Consider the following 27,109-nt stretch of genomic DNA (forward strand, 5'->3'; position numbering starts at 1 on the left):
AGGTCCTCCCGTTCGGGCTCAAGTCCTCCCCCAGGACGTTCACCAAGTGCTTGGCCCCTATAGCGGCCCATTTAAGGAAGGATGGTCATCATGTCTATCCATATCTAGACGACTGGCTAATCAGAGGGTCATCCAAGGAACAAACACGAGACAGTCTACGAGCCACAATGTCCATCTTACAGGAACTGGGCTTCGCAATAAACTTCAACAAGTCCTCAGTAGAGCCTTCGAGGACCTTGGTCTTTCTAGGAGCGGAGTTTCATACGCACACAAGCCTGGTGAAACCATCCAGCGAAAGAATTCAGAAACTTCAAAACAAGGCGTCGGAATGGAGCGGCGGTACCAGAGTCTCTGTGCGCAAGTACATGTCCCTGCTAGGGACCATGTCGTCCTGCATTCCGTTAATAAACAACTGCCGTCTGTTTATGAGGCCTTGCCAGGAATTTCTAGCGGACCGTTGGGCACAGAGCAGAGGTCGCTGGTCCGACAGACTGGTCGTCGACGAACAACTAGTTCAAGCACTCGGCTGGTGGAAAGTGTCTACTCACCTAACGAGAGGGATGCCTCTACTGGAACCAGAGTTCCAAAAGACGGTGGTGACGGATGCATCGCTGAGCGGATGGGGAGCTCATCTGGATATGTTACAGGTACAAGGCCAGTGGTCTTTGCAGGAGTCCTCCCTGCATATCAACCTGCTAGAACTGAGAGCAGTGCGATGGGCTCTGAAGTCTTTTCTTCCGCAACTGAGGGACTCGGTGGTGCGTGTCATGACGGACAACACCACTACGATGTTCTACTTGAGGAAACAAGGAGGGACACGTTCCAGGTCCCTATCGACAGAGGCACAGAAAATCTGGCATTGGGCCCTTCAACACAACATACAAATCTTAGCATTTCACCTACCAGGAGTGAAAAACGTGGAAGCCGATGCCCTCAGCAGAGAAATGAACGAAGTTCACGAATGGGTGCTGAACGACCAACAACTTCAACAAGTATTCAAGGAATGGGGACACCCTTCCATAGACCTGTTTGCAACGAAGAACAACAAGAAATGCCATCAGTACGCAAGCAGATGGCCTCAGCAGGGCTCACTGGGGGATGCGTTCTCATTCCCATGGACGAACAAATTCCTGTACGCATTTCCTCCTTTTCCCCTTGTCAGGAGGACGTTGCAATGGATCCTCAGGTACCCATGTCGGGTAATTCTGGTGGCCCCATACTGGGCCAGACAAGTGTGGTTTTCAGACCTACTACACTTAGCGGCGGCGGAACCGATGAGATTCCAGAAGACCCCCGACCTTCTGTCTCGACAGGAGGGTGTCGTTTGGCATCACGACCCGGACAGCCTCAAGTTGACGGCCTGGCTCCTGACTTCGCCGAATTTGGTCGGCTAACGATTCCGGAGGACTGTCGACGTATCCTGCAAGCGGCAAGAGCACCTTCCACAAACGCCTCATACGCGTACAAATGGAAAAGGTTCTGTCAATGGTGTGAGGATCAACCAGGTTTGGCCCCGCAATCGATTAGGCCGGAACAGCTCCTTCCATACTTGCTGTTATTAGCTCAAATGGGCCTGTCGGTGTCGTCAATAAAAGTACACCTAGCAGCCATTTCCAGGTTTACTCGTCGACGGCACTCGGCACCATTGTTCAGCGACCGCCTGATTAAGCACTTCCTTAAAGGCCTCTTTCGGAGTTTCCCTCCAGAGAAGAAATTTCCACCGGAGTGGAGCCTCAATCTGATCTTAACGTCTCTTATGAAACCTCCGTTTGAGCCAATGTCATCATCGTCTCTGAAGTTTCTGTCGTGGAAATTGGCCTTCCTGGTGGCCATCACTTCAGCCCGACGTATCTCAGAAGTTCAGGCTCTAATGGTGGACCCACCATACTTACGATTTTTCAAGACCAAGGTAGTCCTAGCCACTAACCCACAGTTCATACCAAAAGCTCCTTCGGTGTTTCATAAACACTCTTCTATCGTGTTGCCTACGTTTTTTCCGGAGCCATGCTCGGGAGCGGAGCGCATGCTACACACATTGGATGTAAAAAGGGCTCTCAAGTTTTATCTTCATCGTACGCAACCGTTCAGAGAAACGAGACAGCTGTTTGTGGCCTATGGGTTGGGTGCTAGAGGAAAAGCCATTTCAAAGCAAGGACTTTCAAGATGGGTGTCATCTACCATCTCGTACTGCCATTCCAAGGCAGGGAAGCCTCTTCTACGACGGCCAAGAGCTCATTCAACTAGAGCAGCGGCATCGTCGACGGCACTGTGGGCCGGAGTCCCTCTAGGGGACATCTGCATGGCGGCTACCTGGGCGACTACACACACCTTTACCCGCCATTACTGCCTGTCGCAGCAACATGCCGAAGACACCCGGATGGGACAGGCGGTGCTTCGACACCTATTCCAGTAAGGTAAGCCCCGGCTGCGGGGTGGCATCCTGTGGAATTTATGACTGTATGTGGTCCGTTTTTTCCCTATGTAAACTATTACTGATGTATACATAATCTTAGGGAACGGCCTTTTGCGAAGAATGTATAGGGGTTTGCATGCACACCTCCTCTTGGGGGTAGTACTGCTATGTAATCTATTCAAAGCATGTGAATCCATGAAAGATCCAATGCTGGAGAAGGGAATAGTTTCTTACCTGTAACTCCATTTCTCCAGCATTGGTATCTTTCATGGATTCACATGCGCCCACCTGCCTCCCCTGATCATGCAAACCGGTTCCCCCACTACTTTGGGGGCCGAAATCTGAGGGAGCGCGGGGGCGGGGCCTGTATTTATATCATGACGTCCTGACGGCACGGGCACGCATGATACAAAACGAGGTGGATAGGACGCATAAGCGTCGAAAAAGTTTTCCTACGGGAAAGGGTCTATATAATGTACCGGGGATTCCCAGCCTGACGACGGGGAATATTCAAAGCATGTGAATCCATGAAAGATACCAATGCTGGAGAAATGGAGTTACAGGTAAGAAACTATTCCCATCTATGGTATCTCATGCACTTGAGATTGCTGATCTTATTGTATCTAACCAACTAGACTTTCTCGCCATAAAAGAAACTTGGCTTGATGCAGCTGCAGGCCCAACTCTTATCACTTGCGGTATTGCCTTCATTGCTAAAACTAAATTATGATTAAGGATCCTCCCACAACTACCTTTCCGGCCAGGAGAGCTTCTGTCAAACTGCCTTTTGCAGCAACACGAACTATAATAATAATAATAATTTTGCATTTATATAGCGCTAAGAACCCTCAGGTATCTGGGCGCTGCTTATTATTACCCACGGTGTGTGGTGCTCATTTATCGACCTCGGAAGGATGAAAGGCTGAGTTTGGCCGTGCTGGGATTCGAACCTGCGTTAGCAGGCTCTGCACGGATGTCAAAGCGAGCACTGTACTTGCTGTGCCACCTGACCATCTACAATGTACCTCATCTACAGACCACCTGGCCCTACCTCAAACTTTGAGGAAGCTATTACTTGACTTCTCACGATAAAAACTAAACCTACCTCACAAAATCATCCTGCTTGGAGACCTTAATTTAGGACTCAATGATGTGCATGATGACAATGCGGCTTCACTTGCCAATAATATCACTGAACTTGGCTTTAGTCATCGCATCTACTCTTCAACACATACCAAAGGTAGAACGCTAGACTGGCTAGCTGACCTTAATTGCGTTTCTAATATCACATTTATTGAGCCTTGTGCCTGGGTGGATCATCGCCTTATTTCCTTCACTGTACAAGACACCCCCAACCTAACCTGCCACCCCCTTTGTCTCCCCCAGCATTTACCAGAAATAAGCGCAATATAACTGTGGAGAACCTGCTACCACTTATCCAGCCTATTACTAACTTTTCCACCAGTTTAGATCCGTCAGTGCTGGTTGACCTCTACAACCATTCCATCAATCAAGCCATTGACCAAATATCACCTCTAAAACTGTGCAAAGGTAAACCTCGAGCCCACCTAAATTCTTTGTTCACCCCTAATCTTAAAACACTACAGAAAGAAAAAAAGAAGTGCAGAATCCTCATGGAAAAACAATCCAACAGTGGAAAATAAGGAAAAGTTCCTTTAAAACAGCTACTAGATACAAATCTGAGATTCTCCTAACTAAAAAAGACCTATACAATGACGGAATCAACAAAGCAAGCTCTAACACTCGAGAACTTTTCATCATCTTAAGAGACCTTGAGTCCCCCATTCCTCCAACGGAAGCTTGCACCAAGGACAAGTCTTGGTGTTCAAATATCCAATCCGCGCTTTCCGACAACATGAATCTTCTACAAAAGAAAATTACAACTAAGAAACGTAATCTCTCAGAGGACGTCCCCTTACTGAAGCCACTAACTGCACATCCTAAACCAGACACCCGCTTAAAATTCACTCCAGTCTCCATTCAAGAAGTTGAGGCCATAATTGCCTCCCTCAAACCATTGAGATGCCAAGGAGATACTTGCCTGGCACCAATCATTAAAGAGGCAGCTAGGGAGCTAGCCCCTTTCATCACAACATTAATAAATTCATCCTTCGATATATGCATCGTTCCAACTAACCTAAAAAAGGCTTGGGTCCTCCCACTGCTGAAAACGTCAAGCCAAGATCCTAACATCCGAGCTAATTACAGACCAATAACAACTTTTCAGTTTCTCCTGAAAATACTAGACAGGGCGGCTTATCTACAGATACAAGCTTATCTTGAATCTAATAACCTCCTCGCCCCCCCGACAGTCTGTTTTCAGACCCAAACATGGAACAGAATCCGCTCTAGTAGACCTGAAAAACCAAATGCACGACATAAGGGATAATGGAAAGCTCGCCCTCCTTCTCCTCTTGGATCTCTCAGCTGCATCCGACTTAATCCATCACAAAGTCTTATACAATCACCTTAAGTCAGCAGCACACTTCTCCACTAAAGCCTCGGCCTGGATACAATACTTCCTGGATAACCGAACTACTAGGGTCTTCTCAGCTACCGATTACCTGTGCAATACCACTGGGGTCTTTTGTCTCTCCTTCGATGTATAACATCTTTACCAAGCCCCTTTTTGATGACCTTGACAACCTGGGTGTCACCTAAACTAATTACGCGGATATCACACAGATTCTCATCCCCATTACCGGTGATCACGAAATGACTCAACCTTGCTCAATAAAATCTATCTTATCATCCAAGCTTGGATGGCTAATCACAGCCTCTGTCTTAATGATAAGACAGAGCTCCTCATCGGTTCTAACCTCAGACTAAACAAATTGAGCAATCAATTTAACTTTTTCAACATTGACAGCAATATTACTAAAGTATCCAAACAGGTAAAAACCTTGGGGTTCTATCTAGATTCAACCTTAAATTTGTAAAGAGTTAATGCCACAGCTTCCGCCACCGCTTACACCTGTAAGTTAATCAATGCGTGCAAACCATTTGTCTCGACATCTAGCTGCATTACTTTGGCCAGGGCTTTAATCTTGTCTAAAATTCAAGAAAGCAGGTGGTAGTAGCTTTCCTGTCATGGCAGCCAATTTATGGAACTCCTTGTCCGTAGCCTTAAGATCAGCAGCATCATTCCACAGTTTTAGATCAAAATCCAGAACCTGGTTCCTCTCTCTTGATCACTAAGTTCTTTCTACACACCACACCTGCAAACACCTGCTATGCAAACCTTGTAAATATTGAGTGCCATAATGTAAATTATCTATTGTATCTGTATTATTAAACAAACAGATTTGTAGAAATGTGTGTAATAGTTTCATTTGCACAGTCCTGTAAATACACTTCAGTGAATTATGGATCCGTTATAACAACAAATAAAACTAATAGAAATGATAGAAACAACGTCTCAGCGTCTTTGGGTGATACAGCGGGGCCCAAATAGTGCTAGGTGTTGTTGAGGTAGTTGTGCTGATTCAAAACAGACAGTACCAATGTCACTCCCAGGTACAATAAAACACCAAGGAATCACTGGCAGATGGTTTACCTGCTTTCTGAGTAACCCTTTTAAGAAAGGGGATGTTACCTTGGTCATCTTAAGTGTGCAGAAGGTAGCCTATTTCTTTTAGAAAATATTTTAGAAATGGTGTGCTAATTAGATATTGTCTATGGGTTCTCATAAGAGGTCTGCCATGCCAGTGGATGAATTATTAGATGGAGGATAGTTTAATGACCATCCACTCTTACACATTAGTGACCTGCTTGATGGCCCTTTACAAAGAATTCAAAGAAGTCTGCCTACGCTCGGTTCTCGTCGGTCTACGCTCAGTTCTCATTGCAATGGCGTATGGAATGCAAAATGGCTAGGATCTGTTAGTGGTTAGTTGTTGATCAGCCTGTTTCACTGCAGTATTCTAACACCCGATTTATCCAATTAATGCAAGTTCCTATGTAATTTGTTGCTTCACTTTGACTGATGGTGATTTGCCCATTAAGTTAGCCCTATTTAAAGTTTACACTAGTTTACCCACATTTTACCAGAATCTGCCTAATGAAGAAATAGGCATATTCTTCCCCTTTTAAAATGGTGAAATAGGTGAATGGTGCCCTATTATAGCCTTCAGAAGTTCTGTATGAATTGGTTTATTGCACTTAAGCATACGTTCAATGTCCTGTATGGTAAATTTGAGAGGGTGCCAATTATTCCACTACAGTATACCAGTACTTTCAAAGAAGATGCAAATATGTAACACAGTTACTTGTGGTAAATCACTTTCTGTATGGTCTCAGATCTTCCAAATACATGTTCTAATGTCCTACTATCTATAGGAAATCTGCAAATGAGTTTAAGATTATTAATCAATTATTTACATTAAATTCTAACAGTTTCATTTTCTGTGTATCATTTTACAGGCAACACGTTCCCAGGCATCAAGTACTGGTCCTCCATGGAGTCTTAACAGCATAATGACAATTCAAGGAATACCCCTACAGCACAGAAACATGTCTCTCATGGATAAAAGCTAGTAAGAAAAGTCCCCCTTTTCTTTCAGGCATTGACAGTGAAAGAGCAGGGTTGCTGATGAAGATCCCACAAGAGTACTTTGGAATTTTAGTTTCATGACAGACTTCTTGACACTTTCCCATTATTTAAACAAAATGACATTTTAGAATTGTGCTCTTCTTGTTTGACTTTTTGCCTGTGGGATTTGACTGTTCTGAAGGATCATCAATTCCTGAATGTAATGTGAGGGTGCATCCATCTGAAAGATCACTCAGTTCAATTGAGTTGGGAACATTTTAGAAACTCTACTTTCAAATGGACACAATGGCATAGTAAACGATTAGCAGCCAAGCTTGCAAACTCGCCATGGTACCTGGTCCACTATATTGAATGTGAGAAAACTACTACTGGCTATCCTTGGTAGTGGCCATAAATGTGCACTTATACTACTATACCTCTCTACATGCTTGTGCACCATCATCAATCACTGCATAGTTCTCAACCTGTTATCAAAATATTCCTGGATTTGTGTGACCACCCTCATGTAATGAATTTTTTTTTTTGCATATACGGACAAACTAAGCGAATCTGTGTGCATTTCTATTTGAAGGCAATAGCTTTTTCCGTGGTGTACCTCAGGGATATGCCCTCTTCACAGTCCTTCAGCAAATGCATTTTCTTACTGGCATTCCCAGTTTAAGCCAACAACCATGACTTGCATATGTATACAAGAGGTAAACCGCTGAATCGCAACCTAAATGGGGGGGTTTGGAGATTATCATGTGGCTGGCTGTTGGAAATATGTGCAGCACTAAATGTACTGCAAAACATGCTCTGTCTCCAGGTCAGCAACTTGGGTAGCCTGAACGGGAACCTAAAGAAGAGATGTCAACTCAGACGCGGACAGGACGCCACACACTGTAGTAAAATCCAAGGTGGCCACCCGATCTCTTAAAGCATGTGTCCCAGTGAGACCCACCACCAAACAGGCACAGGAAGGAACTAACTGAGACCACTCACGGCAATACCCTCCTCTGCAGTCACAGCTACAGCCTATTAATCTGGTAGTCAGCCAGAGGAAGGAGTCCAGAAAGTATAAAAGCAGCTCCCAACCCCGTCAGTGTGTGGGCTTTTTGAATAGCGTAAGGACACCATTTAGAGTGAGTTGCAAAGCGGCAAAAGTAAGGAGTACATAGGCTAGAGAGGGTGGTGGAAGAGAAAGAGTGAAGAGTTAGAGTGGGGGAAGTCATTGGAGAAAGGTGTTACAGCAAGAAGGAAAGTTGGGAGTTATTGGAGGATTTCGCGAAGAATCAGAGAAAAAAGGTTGCGGATCGTTTGGATGTGAAATGTAATGTAACTTGTCATTTCTATAGTGCCTTTTCCCATTGGAATGGTCTCAAAGTGCTGTAGGTGAACGCCCTTGGGGGATCGAAGTCCAATGTATGGGAAGATCTGTCAGAGGCGTTTCAAACGCGATTGTGCATTTTGGCCAATACAAAGGTATGTAGGGGTGACCAAGTCCCTGCTAGCAACCCATGTTATGTTAACGTATACAGTGCACTGTTAACATTTGCATGGTCTCCAGGCGCTCGCGTGGCTCTGTAAGAAAGTGGGTGGGGTAGGTTATTGAAGGAAGAGGGGGTAAGGATAGAGGTTGTTCTTTTCTGTTGGTGCTTGCAGAACCAGGAGAAACTGCCAGCTCTGTTGGTCTGCTTTCTGAGTGTGATTGGATTGTGTGCACTAGGTTATTTGTGTCTGGAGGGGTAACGTCCAGTGTCTTGTTTGTTTGTTTGCAGCAATATGTTCTTTTGGCAGATATGTAGGTTGAGTGTTGTGTGTGTGATAGGGCTGGCCTGTAAGGTTGTGTGAGGTGGGTGGGGGGTATGCTGACCCGGAGGGCGTGTGAGGTTTGAGTGAGTATGCTGGAGAGGAGCGAGGAGCAGGGGTGGTTAGTGGTTAGTTTAGTGTGGGTGTTTTGTTGTTTTCAGGATCCATACTGCCCCTGGATTGTGTTGGGTCCATAGTGATTGGATTGGGTGGTGCTAGTTTTTCTGCTTGTCATGGTGAGTTGAATAGCCAGGTTTTCAGTCATTGTTTGAAAGTAAGGTGATCTTCCATCATTCTTTTTTCCTTCGGGATTGAGTTCCATAAACTGGCAATTAGGTGGGAGAATGCATTTCCTCCGAATGTCCTTTTTTCGTAGTGTTTTGTTTCGATTTGGAGTTTGTTGCTTGATCTAAGGTTTCTTCCTGTAGCGGTTGATTTTGGCTTGGAGGAATTCAGCTCCTTGTCCGTATAGTGATTTCTGAGTGATTCAGAGGGCTTTGAACTTAATGTTTTTTTTTCTGAGAGCAAGAGTAGGCTTCTCATTAATGGTGTGATGTGGTCTCTTCTGTTCTGAGTATCCTTGCTACCGTATTTTAGATGTGTTGGATTTTATTATGAGATGTTCTGGCATTCCAAGGTAGAAGCTGTTTGCATAGTCAATCCTAGAAAATACTAAACAGATGATTGCAAAGATCCTTTGTGGGAAGGAGAGGTAGGGGAGGATCCAGCTGATTAATAGCAAGAGCTGGAAGCATTTCTTTGTCTAGTTTTAGTATTATTTATTTATAAAGCGCTTAAACAAGGGCCGCAGGCATAAGAAGTGCTAACAAACAAGAAACAATTCACCCAGCAAAATAAGAAAACAAGCAGAAGAGGAAAGCAATAAAACAAGAATAAATGCAAAACGCAATATTTAAAAATCCAAACCAGTGTTTGATTAGATGAACCCAGATTAAAGTTTTTGCAAATGCTAAGGAAGGAGAGAAGATTGCTGCCACCACATCCCACCAACCCAGTCTTTAGTACTTCGAGAACACCAATTGTCTAATTGGATCCTCCTAAGGACCCTAAAGTCAGAAGATCTTATAGATCCAGACCCAGTCCTCTGATGTAACCAATGCAAAACCTTGTTACGAAAGACCTTCCTTGATTCAGGTCCAATAGGCTTCTCCAAATCCGTGATTACAAAGTTTCTCCAGTCCGAAGCAAAACCTCTTAGGTTATCATCCGTAATAGCCATCGTATTTGCTTGACATGTATGTGCTCTTTTTGGGAGGCCAGCTATTATTTTTGTATTCCTAAACAAAATGGTAGATGGTAACTCTTGATCAAACTCTCCCACTTCAGGTTTTAATGCCATGTTATGTGTCAGCACTCCTACAACTTCAGGTAAAGTAGATGGTGCTAATAAAGTATCGCACAAATCAGCCTCTAGATTCTCATTACTGTCCTTCAGGCATTGTGCCACGTCACCCTCAGTTTAGTTAGTCTGACATGCTTTATCCTTTCCATGAGCAACAAATAGGTCAGATTGACTGGCTTACCATGGTCTTGAATAGTCTGAGAATAATTATCCATTTTAGCTGGTAAAAATTGCTATTGCGTTGACTTGTGGTTCTAGTGAGAGTCTCTTGTGTCCATGAGTATTCCCAGGTTTTTTATTATGGCAGATGCTTCCGGTTGGGTTCCCATGTCTGGAGGCCAGTTCATTTGTATGTCTATTGCGTTAAAACTGGGAGGGAGATCATTATTTCTGTTTTGGTTGGGATTAGTTTGAGATTGTTGCTAGTCATCCATGTGTATATGTCTGTGAGGCATATGTTGAGGTTGATGCTGGGGTCTTGGGTTGAAGATATCTTGAAGATGAGTTGGGTATCATCTGCATATCTGTAGACAGTCAGTCCGTGAGTTTGAATCAGTTTAATTAGGGGGGACATGTAAACATTGAAAAGGAGTGGGGAGAGGATAGAGCCCTGTGGGATACTGCAGGAGAAGTAAAAGGTGGTAGGTAAGTTCTTTCGGTTCGGTTAGTGAGGAAGGATTTTAGCCGTTGTAGAGTGGAGTCTTTTACACCACATTCCTCAGGACTCTGGATTAAATTTTTATGCCTGATTGTGTCAACGGCAGCTGATGGGTCCGATAGTATGAGGGCTGATTGCGGGCTATCATCTGCTTTTTATTTTAGGTCGTCCCATATGTCTAGGAGTGCTGATTCAGTTCCGTGCATGGGTCTAAAGCAGACTTGGAAAGGGTTGAGTATTCTATTGGTTTGTACATGGCTGAGTAGGATTTTGTAGACATGGTTCCCCAATAGTTTCTCTGGGTAGGATAGGTTCGATATCAGTCGGTTGTTGGTGGGGTCTTCCGCACTTCCTGTTTTGTTTCTTTAGGAGGGGCTTGATGTACGCTGATTTTAAGGTTTTAGGTACTATTCCTGTGATTACATAGGTTCATCAGTAGCCGGAAGTATGATGCTGGGGTTCTGTTGTTGAGGATTTCTTTGAAGATGCTTGGCTAGCATGGATCAACAGGGGGTCATGTGAGGTTGGTGTCTTTAATTAGTGTCAAACTTCTTCATCTATGAGTTTGAAACCGTAAAGTGTAGTTGCATTTGGGGTGTGTTAGTTATTGGTGGTTCCCTGAGTGCGTTTATTGGTGTGTGGCTTGCATCAATGGACTGTTGAATTGTCTATATTTTTGTTCTTATGACGTTAGTGACGCCATCGCATAGGGATTGTGACGGTCTGATGCCTTTGTTGCAAGATTTCTGTTTTGTTATTAATTTGATTTTTAATAGGTTTTGTGGGGTTTTTTGCTGATTGGATTCTCGTGGCATAGTATGCTTTTTTGCTTTTAAGGACTGCTGATTTGTACATTCTGAGTTGTTGGTATTTTATCCGATTGATTGTAATTTTTTCTCCATATTTTGTCCAATTTACGTTTTTTTTTCTGCGTTCCCTCAGTTCTTCTGTTAACCATCTTGTTGACTATTTTTATGCAGTGGTTTTGAACGGTTTTGATGGTGCTTTTTGGTCTAGAGCCTCTGTAATCCAGGCATCTAGCTTTTTTTCCTGTTTAGCTTGGTAATGTTTGGTTTGTTCCATTAGTTCTATTAGGGATTTCAGGTCAAGACTCCTACAGTTTCTTTTGTTGGTAGTGTGCGGTATTATATTTCCTGGCAATATGCGGTTTGGAAGTTTGGCGGTGAATGGGATCAAGTTGTGCAGAAAATTGTGCCCAAGGTGTGTCTGGCACCATGGATGGGTCCATTCACTATTTTTTTGAAGTGGAGTGTTTCCAGTAGGGCCCTGAGGGTGTTTGCTGTGGTTTCGTTTTCTCTTTTGAACGAGATGTTGAAATCTCCCAGGATAATTATGTTATCATGAAAAGTGGAAAGGTTAGCAATGGAGTCAGTGGGTTTTGTTGGGTTGAAAGCCTTGGTGCTGGTGTGGTCTTTGTGCGCCATTGCAATTCCAACTCTTCTTTACCTTTTTATGTTAGAGTACATTAGTTTGAAGTTGTTTGGTATGGCTTTGTGGGCGATTGTTTTGTAATTGTCCGATAGCCATGTATCTGTGAGAGAGTGTGTCGGTGCCGCCCTCACTTAGGTCATACATCTTTGTTTTGTGTTTGACCAGGGATCTTCCGTTGAGTAGGCTGCAGTGTAGTGTGTGTTCTCTTCCTTGTTTTTTGTTGCCTAACATTACTTGCATCTCGGTCGGGCAGGCGTTTGTTGGGTTTTCTTTTCTGAGGTTCTCTCAAGGGTGAGGTTATTGTTCGCTGATATTGTGGTTGGGGCCTCCGTCTCTTCGTTGAGGAGTTCGATTAAGTTGACGGAAGTGTTTCTTCTGGTCCATAGTGGTAGGTTGATTGTTTGTATGAGTGTGTTTTTTCCCAGTCTTTGGTGATGTGTGAATGGGTGTGAATGGTTATGGAATGACATTTGGCTCTGATTCTTGTTGGGGTGTTTCCAAAAATGTATTTGGAGATACTGTGTTCTGTGTGTTCTGATGTGTGGTTTGGTGTCCTGTTCTGGTCCAAGTTTGCTTGGATACTTCCTTGTGGGTTGTTTATTTTCCATTGTGGTAGGGTTGTAGGTGGAGAGGTAGTGCGAGATGTATTCTGTTTTTGTTCTTGTCTTAGTCCCTATCCATGTCGGGCTGGCTTGTGGATGGGTGCTGTGGGATTGTTGGGAGAGTATGTCAGACTGAATCTTTGCTGTGGGGCATAGCTGCATTCTAATGGCACAGGTGTTGTGCGATGTGTTTCAAGTACTTCATTTTCCTGGTGCCAGAGGCTCCCCTGAGGATGTGTTTTCTTCAACTGACCTCCAGATTTCAGTGGTCAGTTCTCCGACTGTATGGCAGACTTTCTCCTGAGCAGGGTATCGCAGGACCTTATGTGGTGGTCCCACAGAGAGAACTTTAATGACGGGAGAACCTTTTGAGCAACTATGGCCGGAGACAACCATGGTTATGGATGCCTCCTTGATCAGCTGGGGTGCACACCTCAACGGCTGATGGTGAGCAGGCTATGGTCTCTGGCAGTGGAAACAAAACTTCACATAAATCTGTTAGAGATGCAGGCTTCCAGATTGCTGCTGGTAGTGTTTTTGCTTTCGATACAGGGCAAGATGGTCTTGATTATGTTGAACAACTCAGTCGCCATGCAATACCCCAGCAAGAGGGGAGGTGTGGCTTTACTACCCCTGTGAAGGGGGGCTATTTAGCTTTGGTTTTAGGTGTTGCAGAATGGGATCTCCTTGTTAGCAGTCCATTTTGCAGAGACACGATGGCTGATGCCCTGAGCAGGCAGGACTCTGACTCCCACGATTGGGAGCTATGCCAGGAAGTTATTTCAGAGGTCATTGTTCTTTGGGGAACCCCACGAGTGGACCTGTTTGACTCCAGTTCCAATAAGTAGTGTGAGCTGTTCTTCTCAAGGTAATTACAACCCGAGAGGAGCGCTGGGGATTGTGTTTGGTGTTTTGGAACTTTCCACATGTGCACCCTTTCCTTCAATTCCTGTCATGCCTCACGTTATAAGGTGGTTAAGAAGATTCAAAACCAAAAGTATCCTGATTGCTCCCAGTTGACCAGGAGTATGCACTACCTGGAACTTCTGCATGTGGCCATCTGCCCCCTGTGGCGTCTTCCTCGGGGCAGACTTGCTCTCACAGACCGAAGGCCTAGTTCTCATTCGAGCATCAACACTCCCAGCTTTTACACATGCCTGAAAGCATGAGGTACGAGGACTGAGATCATACCAAGGATATCAAGACCTGCAACCAAGTCACTATTTGGATGCTGTTGGCAGAAATCATGCCGCATTTGCAGGGCCAAACAACTTGACCGGTATCTATGCAATACAGACATGGTTGTGTCTTATCTCTTACGCCTAGTGCAGCAAGTTCTTCAAGTAACTACTGTCCCAGATGGCGCAAGAATCCCTCTGAATATCAGTGGTGGTTTAAGGGTTTTTATTGCTCTTTGCAGGCCATAGGAATGCCCCTAGCTCTCTTGTCTTCTTTAAAACCTCCTTCCTAACCCATGCATCACTAACCCAGGCTAAATATAAACATACGGTTGACCTCTCCTATCTACTTTTCTGTCTTACAATATGGATGAGGGCCTAAAGACAAATGTGTCTTCTTCAACTATATTCCCTCAGGTTCTTCCTAACTTTCCCTACTCTAACCCGTTAGTAGTGTCTTACATGGAATTGAGAATTATGCCTTACAGACACACTGTTAGATCCAATCCCTTTCTTGGTATGCTCTCCCGCCCCCTTTTTCTAGTGGATCGCCTCTCCAACCTCTCCTTCTTGCGCCTCCCTCCAATTCTCTGTCCTTCTGATGTCTTCCACTCCTCCTAGGTCTTGCCTCCCCTTTTTTTTATTTATTTTTTTAAATTTGGTTTAATTAGTTTTAAATGAGTAACACAAAAGAAGAAAAACGAAGGAGAAAGAAAAAATGTCACATTATGTTGTACACCTCCATTAACATATAATAGCTTAACTGAGATGGAACATATTATATCATTTCACTTTCACGATTTAACAGTAATTCCGTATTTCTGGGTGTATCACATCAAAGGTTAGACTTTACCCACACCCAGCTCCCTCCCCTTCTTGGATTAGTATACATCTTATGAACGTTCTTGTAGCGTGGGAACTTGAAAGGCAGTGTGAACATAGTTCCATTGTCTGGCGGTTCTATTACCACTTGATATGAATTTCCTTCCACGGTTATTTGCTGTTTTTTTTTCGTTATGTTTCATGACCCTCTGGGCTCCCCGGGTTGGGAGTTGGAGGTTGTTGCGAAGTATTTATTCTTAAAGTCCACCCATAAAGCTTCGCATTGAGCCGCTTTTCGTGTAAGGACGCGGTAATTGTTTCCATCGAATAAATGTTTGATGCCAAGTTGATGCATTCATTCTTTCCTGGAGCTGTTGTGGATTTCCATTTGATCACTAATAGGGCCCGAGCAGCCAGGAGTAGGTGGGGAGTTAGGCCTTTCACTCTGATCCAGTCATCTTTGTCTTTTTCCAGGCCAAATAATATTAAATAGGGATCGGCGTCCCTTTGAATCCTGTCTATTTCCTTGATCCACCCCAGGACCTCGTCCCAGAACACTTTGATGCGTGGGCAACCCCACCACATGTGCCAGTAGTTGGCTATTTCTCCACATTTTCTCCAGCATCTTGGGCTCATTGTTTGGGACATTTTGGAGAGTCGGAGGGGATCGTATTGCCACCTGTGTAAGAGTTTGATGGCGTGGAGTTTGTATTGACTGGATATGGAGGTTTTGGAAGCCGCTCTACACATTATTTCCCATTGATCAGGTTGTATCTCTTCTCCAATGTCTTTTTCCCATATAGCTCTCAAGGGGTCCGTGGATCCCTCTCCTGCCACTATTAACTCTTGGTACATTGCAGATATGAGACCTTTCATGGCAGATTTAGTGTCCAAGAGTTTCTCAAACGGGGTAAGGTCTCTTTTAAGTTTGTCTCTCCATTCGGGCTTTGTTAATACACCTTTTAGTTGGATAAACTGAAATGTGGATATGGTGCCTATACCCAATGCCTCCGTCAGCTCTGGAAGAGTGATGAATCAATCTTTTCTCTGCAGCTGCCCCACCCTTTCTAGGCCCGCCTCATACCATGATTGGAATCTCCCCACGTTGGGAATGTGATTGTTTATGCCGGGTGACCATAGGTGGCTGAGCGGGGGCGGCCAGGTAGTGAATTTGCGCATTTCTTAGCCTGTCCGCCATATGCTCCATATGGTGCTCAATATGGGGTGGTCTTTGGTTTTCCTTTGCACCCTCTTGTGTGGGGTCCATAGCCATTCCGATACTGTAGCCGGGGACAGGTGATGGTTGTCCATTTGTACCCATTGGAGGTTTTTATGATCCCTAAGGTGTGGGATTAGGACACGCAACTGGGCGGCTTTTTAGTAAGTTTTCAGGTCAGGGAGCGCCACTCCTCCCTTGTCTTTGGGAAGTGTTCGCGTATTGTATGGAATTCTCGCTTTCTTCCCCTGCCAGATGAATCGTATCATAATCTTTTTGGCTTCCATAAAGAACCCTTTTGGTATCTCAACTGGTAACATTTCGAAGGGGTACAGGAATCGGGGGAGGTATACCATTTTGACAGCATTAATTCGTCCCAGCCAGTAGATCGTGAGTTTGTTCCATTTTTTTAGATCCGCTGCGAATTGTCGGAGAAAGGGAGGGAATTGGCTTCATATAGGTCGTTCAGGGTTTTGGTGATCTGTATGCCCAGGTATTGTAAAGTAGTGTGTTCCAATTTAAGGCCTAGAGGGAGGAACTTGGCGTCATTCTCTTCAGCAGATCCCTGGAGGGGGAACAGTATGGACTTGGTCCTATTTACTTTGAACACCGAGAATTGGCCATATTCGTCTATTAATGTAAGTGTGTGGGGGATGGATTTTAGAGGCTTAGTGATGTGTAGGAGAATGTTGTTTGCATACAGTGCTACTTTATATTTCGTTTTCCCTAGTCGCATTCCCTCTATATTAGGGTCGGCTCTCATTTTTTGTGCTAGGGGTTCTAAGGAGAGCGCAAATAAAATTGCAGAGAGAGTGGGCATCCCTGTCTGGTCCCTCGTTTTAGCTCGAACCATCTCGAGTATTCTCCATTTACAAATATCGATGCCTTGAGAGATGTGTATATTGCTCGTATCCCATCTCAAATTCTCGGGCCTATTCCAACTTTCTGTAGGACTGTTCCCAGAAATTCCCACTCTACCCTGTCGAAGGCTTTCTCTGCATCGATTGACAGAAGGGCAGAGTCGCTGGGAAGGTTATGAGCTGCATGGATGAGGTGTAATTATTTGCGCATGCTATCGACTCCCTGTCTCCCAAGAATAAACCCGACCTGGTCAGAGTGAATTAAGTGGGGCATTAGTGTTTCCAGTCTTGCAGCCAATACTCTGGCATAGATTTTGGCATCAAAGTTAAGGAGGGAGATGGGGCGGTAAGATCCGCAGAGCTTGGGGTCTCTCCCCTCTTTGGGAATCACTGTTATCAGTGCTCTCTTGAAAGAATCTGGTGCCACCCTCCCTCTATTATCTCGTTGAATAGTTCTGTTAGGAAGGGTGTTAGTTGCTTATTGAAAGTTTTGTAGAAGCCGGCGGTGTAACCATCCTCCCCTGGGGATTTGCCCAGCGTTAGCCTTATGATTGCATCTTGGATTTCTTTTTCAACGATTGGGGAGTCGAGGAGCTCAGCTTCTGCGTGCGATATTGTGGGCATGGTGATGGACGCTAAACAGGAGGACGTGTCTGATTGGTCGGAAGTTATTTCAGAGGTGTATAAGTTTTCATAGAAGTTGGCGAAGCACTCTGGGATAGTGCGGGTGGGGGTGAGCCAAGGGGATGGTCTGTTCTATTATTTCCTTTACCTTGCGTTCGGGCCTCTGCCTTTTGATGGTACTCCTCCATTCTCTGTTACTCCCACTCCTCCTCCACAACACCCTCCGCCACACTACTGTTCCCTCCTCCACTCATTACTCCCTCCAACACATCGCTACTCCCTCCTCCACACTACCATCTGCTACTCCCTCCTCCACACTACCATCCCCTTCTCCACACTACTCAACCACTCCTCTTTCATCTTGTGTCTTACACTTCCCATTCACTCCTTATGTGAACTTTGCTAACCACACTCATCACACTAACACGTACACTCACATTCACTACTACTTTCCCCTACTTAGCCAATACCTTACCTGCTCCTGAAAAGGCCTCCACGCTCTGCCACTCCTCCCTCCCTCCTGCTGACCTCTTGATTGTGCACATCCTTCTCTGACCTCACCTGAATAACCCACACTTCCTGCTTCCGTTTGCCTCCTTGTATCTGCCCTCTTCTGGTGGTATTGGCCTTCTCTCCCTGGTCAATCTGGCCCTGCCTTCCTCACCCAGGGCATGTTTGAAAAACGAAAAAATTCATGTGTAGTGTGCTATGTCCCGCTCAACTTTTCTGCACTGGTCAGCCGAGGAACAACAATGGTGACCCACGAAGATGATGGTTCTTATTTGTGTTAAAAAATAGCTTTATTCGGCTGTAAAAGCAACAATGCAACAAACATTGCAGATACAATATTAAAACACTATACAATTCATCAGCAACATGTACACTAAAACCAAACCCAACATGATTGTTTTCCGACACAATGGAGAGATAATCTGTAGAATTACTCACATAGATCTAAGAATACTTATTATTCTTAACCATCTTCTAAAAACATATTTCGATACAAAATAAACTGCATTCAGATCATTCGAGGTGTTACAAAAAGATACAGCTGCAACTCTCAATCTAACATCCCACAGCCTAAAAAGTGGCAGCAAATAAGATTCCCTCAGGTCCCCATCTCCAGGGCAGAACAATAAGAACATTTTGATCGATTCCTGAGGGGATCCACAAACCTTACATTGTCGTTAAGATGTGACCACTTAGAGATAAATGTAGCCAACTTCAATGTGTTGTTACGCAGCTGGCTATATAAACCTCAAGCATATCCAAGGCCAACGCAATCTAGATAAGGCTCAATGCCCTGTTGGGATGGAAATGAGCCTATCCCACCCCCAAGGCGCTTCCAGGTAAGGCAAACACCATATGAGGTGATGTAGCGTACAAGGGAGGGGGTAATCTGCACCATCAGGCAAGATGTAGAGGCACTGTAGCATTTAGAAGTAGATGCGCTGCACTAATAAACTAGAAAACCCATAAAACATGACTCAATTTTGTATGAGGCCCAAAACAGATAAGTTGCAGGCTTGCGCTGTTCATGTTCCTAGCTCATTAGGCCTAATTTCCGTAAGGCAGACTGACTCCGCAGAGCCTCTTCCCACGGAAGTCCACTTCCCCCTCGTTCTTCCAGTGTTGCGAATATTTAGTATCTTCCGAAGGACAACATTAGGCTCCGCACTGCGTCCATTAATCACCAATAAACTGCCATTAGGTCTCTAACCCCCACTCAGCCAGTCCGGAGCCAGCCCCACACCTTTACATTCCCTGATAAGCAAGCAACCTGCCTGTCCCAACACAAATCAAATGTTCTTAGAAGATCTAAGCATGCAGGGTTTTATTTCTTTCAAGCGAGAAAACATATCCCTTGTAACACGAGGTACAGGGAGGGATAAATGAAAGATCAAAACCCCGGATGGAGATCCTGAGTGTGGGAACTGCGGTATCAATGAAGCCCTGAATGTGTGGGTCAGCATGACTGTATTTTATCCTCCCTTCCCCCAGGCACCGCTTTCCATGCCGTCCCATGTGCCTGCCACAATGAATTAATAACCAGGATTAGCATGTTTAATTTCAACAGAAACAATGTATTAATGTATGCTCCTACCTTCCCCGCAAGGATGAGCCCAGCTGACCCACATGTATCCAGACCGATGGGAAGGAGCTAACCAATTAATGACTGGCATCCCCTATGGAGCAAGTTCATGTGGAGGGTGCCACCAATTTGTACTGTATGTTATGATGATTGTGGGGTTTTTAAACCCTGTTTTGCAACTGTAAGAGCAGGAGCGCTCTTGAGCAGCAGAGTCCTTTGCTGATAATTGTATTCTGTACAATTAAACCTTCTTATCCTTGCAATGCTATCTCCTGGCCTATTTCCCTAGCGGGTTGTCTTTATTCTGGAGTGTGCATAAAAGGGGACTTGCCTTCAGCTCTCTGTTGGGTTTAGCTCAATATACAAAGAACCGGTAATCAATATGATACAAGCCCATCTCATATTATTGATGGTTGCTTTGTGGCATAGTTTATTCACCATCTTCATTGCACCAGATGTTAAACATGCATGGATTGACCAAAGTTTATCCATGTCTGTAATGCGTGTGTGTAAATGAGCTACAACATGGCACCGGTGCGTGGCCATTTTGGACATTCACTTCCAAACTACAATGAAAGTCTATGTTTCTGTGAGCTCAGTTAGGTGAACATGAATTCTGCGACAAGTGCAATGTTATGTTATGAAACAGAGGAGCTCACTATGAAGCATAGTTGTTGTATTGTTCACTCAAGGACGAGCCGAGAAGGGAGTCGGAGATGTGCAGGTGCATTGATAAGGGGTGCTGGGAAAGAGCGCGCGGAAGACCATCTGGGTTTTTCCACTACTGTCTGGATTTTTCTGCTCTTTGCTTCCCATGCTTGCCTGTTCTTCGGCCGTTGACAGTTTTGCAACCCATGAGGGACGGAGATTTGTCCCCCATAAGATGAGAGGTATCCGGATGAGGAGACAGAGGATTGGAACCGCAGGTGATGAAGTCCCGCTGAGGGAGGATGCCCCGCTCCAGACTCCGTTAGTACGTGTGATCTCTTTGCCTACCTGCCTTGGGATTCGGTAGTGTTGTCATGGCTGAGATGAAGTTTTCTCCTACAACTGCACTAGCAGTGATGCAGACCCTTCGTAACTATTCTTGTTTGTGTCTATGTATAACCAGTTGCATTTATTCCAACAGCTATTTGTATGCTTATAATCTGTGTGTGAATAAAGGGCCTGTAAAGAGCCAAGTATATTCCAATCATTGGTCTATGTGTGTATTATTGCCTTCCTGAATCCAAGAACTTTTGGTCTGTGTAATACGGTAAGTAGTTCTGAGGTCATTACATGTGTCAGAAAAGCAAAACATGGAATCCAAGATTGCGGCAGGCAGAGGAGGACGTGTGTAGGTGTCTCTCCCCTCCGGGCCGCGCCAGTAGCAGTGACAATAAAGCGATCCCAACTGTGAATTACACCCCCAGAATGCGGTAACCGGAAAAAGAGGAGGATACCATCCTACCTAGCGTACGCTTCCAAGGAATACACTTTGTAGTGAGAACCGGAGACCCGGACTGTAGTACGCACCCAGCATAAGAAACATCTTCAGGCGGGCTGCCAACAGAGAAGATGGCGGAAAGACTGGATACCGAGTAGGGGACATGAGGCACCGGCCCAAATCCCCCCTCTAGTACGGAAGAGCAAAGGGAGGGAAGAACACCACTGGCAGCGAGGGATCCAGCCATGGGGTGCCGACATCGGTGCCAGACAAGTACAAGTGCCCGAAGGCCAGGACAGCCCCATGGGTGACTAGCTCCGAGAGTGCTGGGCTGCTCAAGGAGGAGCATCGGAACGTCCCTGGATCAATAGACACTGCAGTGCGACGGCTGTACCGCCCCCCCCGCAATGGCAGCACAACACTAAGGAGGGAGCAAAAGGGGAACAAATTAACCCTGAGAAAGGCATTGTGGGATATAGTTACCCACTAAGCTGTACTTCCCCACATCACCAAGCTGCGCATCTGCTGTCACCAGCAAAATGGCTGCGCTGGCTTCTGTGAGCACGATGGCCTCAAAACTGCGTTTTGCAGCCACAAAAATATGACTGCACTATCTTGCCAAGCACATATTGGGCAGGATGGAACAAGGGGGCACACTGAGGAAGCCTGCCAGGGTGTTCTTACGTATACAAAAGAAATAGAGTGAAAAAGCAGTGCTGCTTTGCTGCCAGCCCAAAGTTCCATGGAGAAAGCGAATTATTCACATTTAAAAATGATGCCGCTCTGATGCTCTTTTTCCTCTGATTCCTTATCACAATATTTTATTAATAAGACCCTGCCATGCTTATCCACATTCACACTGTGCTTCGGGAAAACCGAGCATGACCCCTGAATGACAGGCTCTGTCAAACCAAATCTGAGAAAAATCAACAAAGTAACTTAATTTTTCTCTGCACGGGAAAAGCTTCACTTTTTAAGTTACAAAGTGTCAATGATCAGTAATTCAAAGAAACTCCAGCTCTGGGCTATGTAAATTTCTGTGCATAGGTGGTTCAAATAAACTATTGCTTACAAGAAAATAACTATGGCTGCAAAACAGTGTGGAATCCAGGTGTAAAGTCAAAAATCTAATTTGAAAGCAAAGTGCTAACAGCTTGCATCACATGTGTAAAAATGTGCTTTGCAAACTAAAGAAGAAAAATGCTTGTTTGAGAGTACTATTTCAAACAAAAATAACTTCTTGCCTAGCAACGTGAAAGGGGATTGTACTGTGAAAATACAATGTATGAAATGGTTCTATTCAGCAGGTTTTCTTCCAATTCAGAACAAAAATAAATACAATTAAATCAAACTTCAGTGGCTGCAAGGGGGGATGTCAGCCAAAAACAGGTTTCTGCTGAGAGGATGACAGAAACAAAAGGGGCCCTCTCAGTAGATACTAACACCCCAGTGATAGTTACTAGGTTGGACAGAATCTGGTCTGGGCTGAGCCCTCTACAATGGAATATCCAGGACACGGAAGTGTGAAGTGGAGAAGGGGTAATAAAGCTTCAATCAAGCTGGGAAACCCCCACCTTACTCTGGAGGAAATGACAGTTGGTGGTAGCTGAAGAGAAAAAAAAATGGTTCAGTGCAGCACAAAGGACCACCTATCTGTTTCGAGAGACTATTTTATAAATAAACTTTAAATACTTTTATCTTTGCAGCAGGACTTTGCAAAAATATGAACATTTAGCGGTTTAAATGTGATTTTTGTGGCTTTCAGATAAGAGGTCTTGGCTGTCAATAGCATGTATGGACACGGATGCCAGAAGAATGTGAATCATGGGGAAAGGACATATGATGGAAGGTTAAAAATTAAAAGAAATGGGTCCTATGATAGTATGTAAGCACATGTAAAGTTACAGAATTTTAGGCCGAACATTTCACACTGAAAATGACCAAAGATTATTAAACGTACAAAATAATGTCTCAGATTGCAGAGTTGGACTGCTATGGTCTGCATAAAATATGTAACCTTTTTATGTAATTTGCTAAGAGACTTCAACTGTGTAAATGTACCATTTGAGGCAAAATCAGATTTTAGCTAAAGTAACTGTGGGAGGTTTTTGAGCATTGTAAAACTCATCATAAATCTGCCATCCTGCCCTTTAGAACCTACCAGCTGAGAGCGAGGTGGGGACTAGCACCCCTGACCAATCCAGTGGGTTAGAGGTGTGTTTAGCTAAGCCTGTCCAGCCATTTACTTCTATGATGTCACTATGCATTACAAAGAGTCCATGACAGGACTCTAGGAGACACCCGCTCCTGAATTCCTGCGCTGCGTTCCTGATTTCCATTCATCTTGCCGATTCCAGATTTTCCCTACAAGGCCAAAGCATTGTTGACCCTACTCCAGAGCCCACTGCAAAACCCAAGCATAGCTGAATTCCTACTCCAGCAAGGCCATTGACCCAGAAAAACCCACTAATATCCCATTAACAAAAAGGGGAAAGCAGTGGTACCTTTTGCATCCTGAAATCAGACCGGCTTGCTGCCCACTACCTGCATGCCCGCTGACCTCCAGTGACCAGAATTGCCAAGCTGTTCTCTACCCGGTGCCCAGACCTTGCCCAGCTGACTTTTGCCAGGCGCGCCGCTGTGTGGTGACCAGACCCGATTGACTGTCCAAAAATCCCAAAACCAAAAAGTGGACTGTGAGTATAATCGCCACCCCATAGAAACGCATAGCCTATCGTGTCTTGCCTTTGTCCTTATCCCACTCTCCAACTAGTCATATTTATACCCTGGTAACTTGTTGAAACTGTTAGAAAGTATCCGTGTACCTGTCCTTGACTTTCTAAAGTGCTAGCGCCATCTCTTTATTAATTTTTTCTTGTGTAAATCCTAAGCCCCTAGTCATATTTTGAGTGATCAGACTAGTTTCCGCTTAGGGTTGGACGCTGGAGTGATAAGGTTGAAGTCGCGAATCAACCTTGGATGTTACTGTGTCCCTCTGTGGCGGTGTAGTTTTAATAGTCTAGTTTAAAGTAACTCTGTTGTTTTCTCAACTGATTTTCTTTCCTATTTCACGGGTTCATTTTACTCACATCGACTCTTTTTCTATCTTGCATATCTCATCCAGTTTTTTAGCTAGAGAACTCCTTTCACTGTTGTCTTGTCCCTATGATATAAATCTTTCCCCAAGCTGATTGCAAATCAGAGTATTTCACCCATTTTTCATAGAAACTGTTTATGGCATTTTAAACGGGAATTAGGTAAATTGCAAGTTTTCCAACGTGTCATTTGGCTGCAGCATGTTCTAAACTGTCCACTTGTTTTCGACTTTTATGCCTTTTGCTGATCCATTGCCTTGTGATTGCCAGTGATGTAACATACATGCTATCGTGATAAAACAGATGTATATTATAATTTAACCATACATTAATTAATGATTTGTTGAAATTCGAGTGGTATTTTAGGCCTTTGCAAAGGGTTCTTTCTATCCACTATTAATTTTATTAATTGTGGGTTGTGAGGGTACATTGCAGGGTGAAATCCTAACTTGGGTGCTATTTATCCTAATTCTAAAAGTGCTCCCATTCACTTGTGCTATGTACATGTTCTAGGAGAAGATTAATTAAGTGTATTGCTTACATTTCTATTGTAATTATCACCCCATTGGAGATTGCTGCCCCATATTAAACATTGTATGATTTTTTTTTTAATTTTAAAATAAATAAAATATTGTATTTTCGCCAACCGGCCTGGTTCCTGGTCCATTGTGACCCGGGGTATTTGAACAAGGGGATGTGATCCGAGTTGTGTACCATCTCATATTGAATTTGCATAAAATAAGTAGAAAGGCATCTTAGTTGTGCACTACATACTAGGCTGAGACCAAGGTGTGTGTCGCCTGATTGAAATCCTTAACAGGGCCAGGGCGTAGATAAGGGCGCCTGGCTATGCCCTGAAAAGCACAGATGGGTGTAGTTCAATAAACAAAACAGAATTTCAGGGTGTGAAGTCACACCAAACCAACTAGTTGCACATAAAAACAGCTCATGTCATGATTTGATGCATTTAATAAAAAAAGTTTGAGTTGACACAATGTGTGGATAGAGTACCCAGAGATATGTAAAAGCAACATACAAGTAGGTATAGTCCAACGTAATGAACTGGATTCATATGGATAACAAACAGGTTCTGCTAAAATCTGAAAACCCTATTGGGTTGTGCAGGTACAAAGAAGAGAACACAAGAAAAACAAATCCTGTGAACATATATCAATAGATAGAACAATGCTCGAGTTATGCATTGAGAATATGAAATGATCGTCTTTTTTTGGATATATTACAGGATCAGCTAGCAGTGGAAGCTATAAAAGACAAGATTCAACAATACTACTCCAATAACAACACAGGAGAAACACCACAAGACATTTACTGGACGCCTTGAAAGGTGTATTGCGGGGTGACCTGATAGACAGAGAAACAGATGGAAAGAAGAGTAAGAGGGGAAACTGAAAGGACTATAAAAAGAAGTAGCAAACAACCCTAGTCGGAAAGTGAAACTAGCCCTCAAACACATACATGGCCAACTGGGGATATTACAAAGTAAAAAAGCGGAAATAGCACTCCAACATTTAAAACATAATTACTACCTCAAAGCAAACAAGGTGGATAGACTACTGGCAAGACAACTACTGGAAGAAGGGCAGAGGAAATCGATTTTGAAGTTACGAGATAAACAAGGTCAAATAAAGACATCTAATGAGGATATGGGGGAAATACTGAGGGACTATTACCAGACCCTGTACAAGTCTGACGAACCACAGGAGGGTAGCTAGAAGGAATATCTTGAGAAACGTAATCTCCCCCAAATTTCAGATACAGACAAGATGATACTAGATGGGGACATACAGGTTGAGGAAGTTCTAAGTGCAATTAAAAAGCTTCTAAGAAATAGGGCACCGGGACCAGAGGGGTACCCAGACATTTTCTACAGGAAATAACAGGACGTCCTAGCACCAAAATTAACCAACCTGTTCAACAGCTTCAAGATTAAAGGGAACTTAACCAGATCAGTGAATGAAGCTAAACCAGTGGTATTCCCTAATCAGGGAAAGAACCCAACTCTACCGGGGTCATACAGACCGATAACCTTAATAAATCTGGATGCAAAACTATATACGAAAGGTTTGGCAGAAAGGCTAGCACGACTGCTCCCGACACTTATAGGCCCAGACCAATCGGGATTCCTACCCGCGAGGCAAACATCAGACAACACTCGCAGGGTAAGTCACTTAATCGAGAAAGCAGAACTGATCCACACCTCAGCTATCCTCGCGTCCCTGGATGCAGAGAAAGATTTTGACAGGCTGGAGTGGACACAATTCTTCCACACAATGGATGGCATGGGATTTGGGGCGAACTATCTACAAATGATTAAGACCAACTGCAACTCACCAATGTTGCGGGTTGATCTGAATGGAACCCTGTCAGGACCAGTTTCCTTGAGTAGAGGCACCAAACACGGATGCACGCTCTCACCTTTATTATATGCCATATTTTTTGAGCCACTACTGGTTCGGATTCAGGAGGCCCAACAGGGGAAGGGGATAGCAATAGCGGAGGACGAGCCTAAAATGATGGCCTTCGCGGACCACCTGTTAATAGCACTGACGAACCGAGAACAATCTCTGCCGGCGCTGATAAATGAATTGGATCTATTTGGCTCTATCTCGGGTTTGAAAATCACAAACAAAAGTCAGAGATACAAAACTTAACAGCAAACCCTGAGATAGTAGAAATATTGGCCCAAACCACACAATTGAATAACACAGCAGAAGAGATCACATACCTGGGGATCAAACTAATGTCCTTAATAGGGCAGATGTATAAAGGCTGTTAGGCAGAATCCTGTGCAGTTCCCTTATGGAGCACTACAGAAGATTAAGACTGCAGGTATATGCAATAAATCCCCTTTGGTATCAGTCTGTATCACAAAGATTTTGTTGGTAGCTGTGGCTAAGCAGTCAGACTTATCTCAAGAGGGAGATGA

General features: G+C 44.2%; 1 protein-coding gene across 4 annotated transcripts in view; it reads left to right on the top strand.

Annotated features, from left to right (window-relative positions):
• Window positions 1–27,109, top strand: part of FAM149B1 (family with sequence similarity 149 member B1) — a 1,843,046-nt gene that overhangs the window by 1,135,398 nt on the left and 680,539 nt on the right. For all 4 annotated transcript variants that reach the window (XM_069610541.1, XM_069610540.1, XM_069610539.1 and 1 more), the window contains one exon: window positions 6,857–6,969. In XM_069610541.1, the coding sequence (XP_069466642.1) occupies window positions 6,857–6,969 (113 nt within the window). The remainder of the gene's footprint in view (window positions 1–6,856; window positions 6,970–27,109) is intronic.

The sequence above is a fragment of the Ambystoma mexicanum genome, chromosome 8 (genome assembly GCF_040938575.1).
Source record: "Ambystoma mexicanum isolate Mex_15411 chromosome 8, UKY_AmexF1_1, whole genome shotgun sequence".
In the NCBI taxonomy this organism is placed as follows: Eukaryota; Metazoa; Chordata; class Amphibia; order Caudata; family Ambystomatidae; genus Ambystoma; species Ambystoma mexicanum.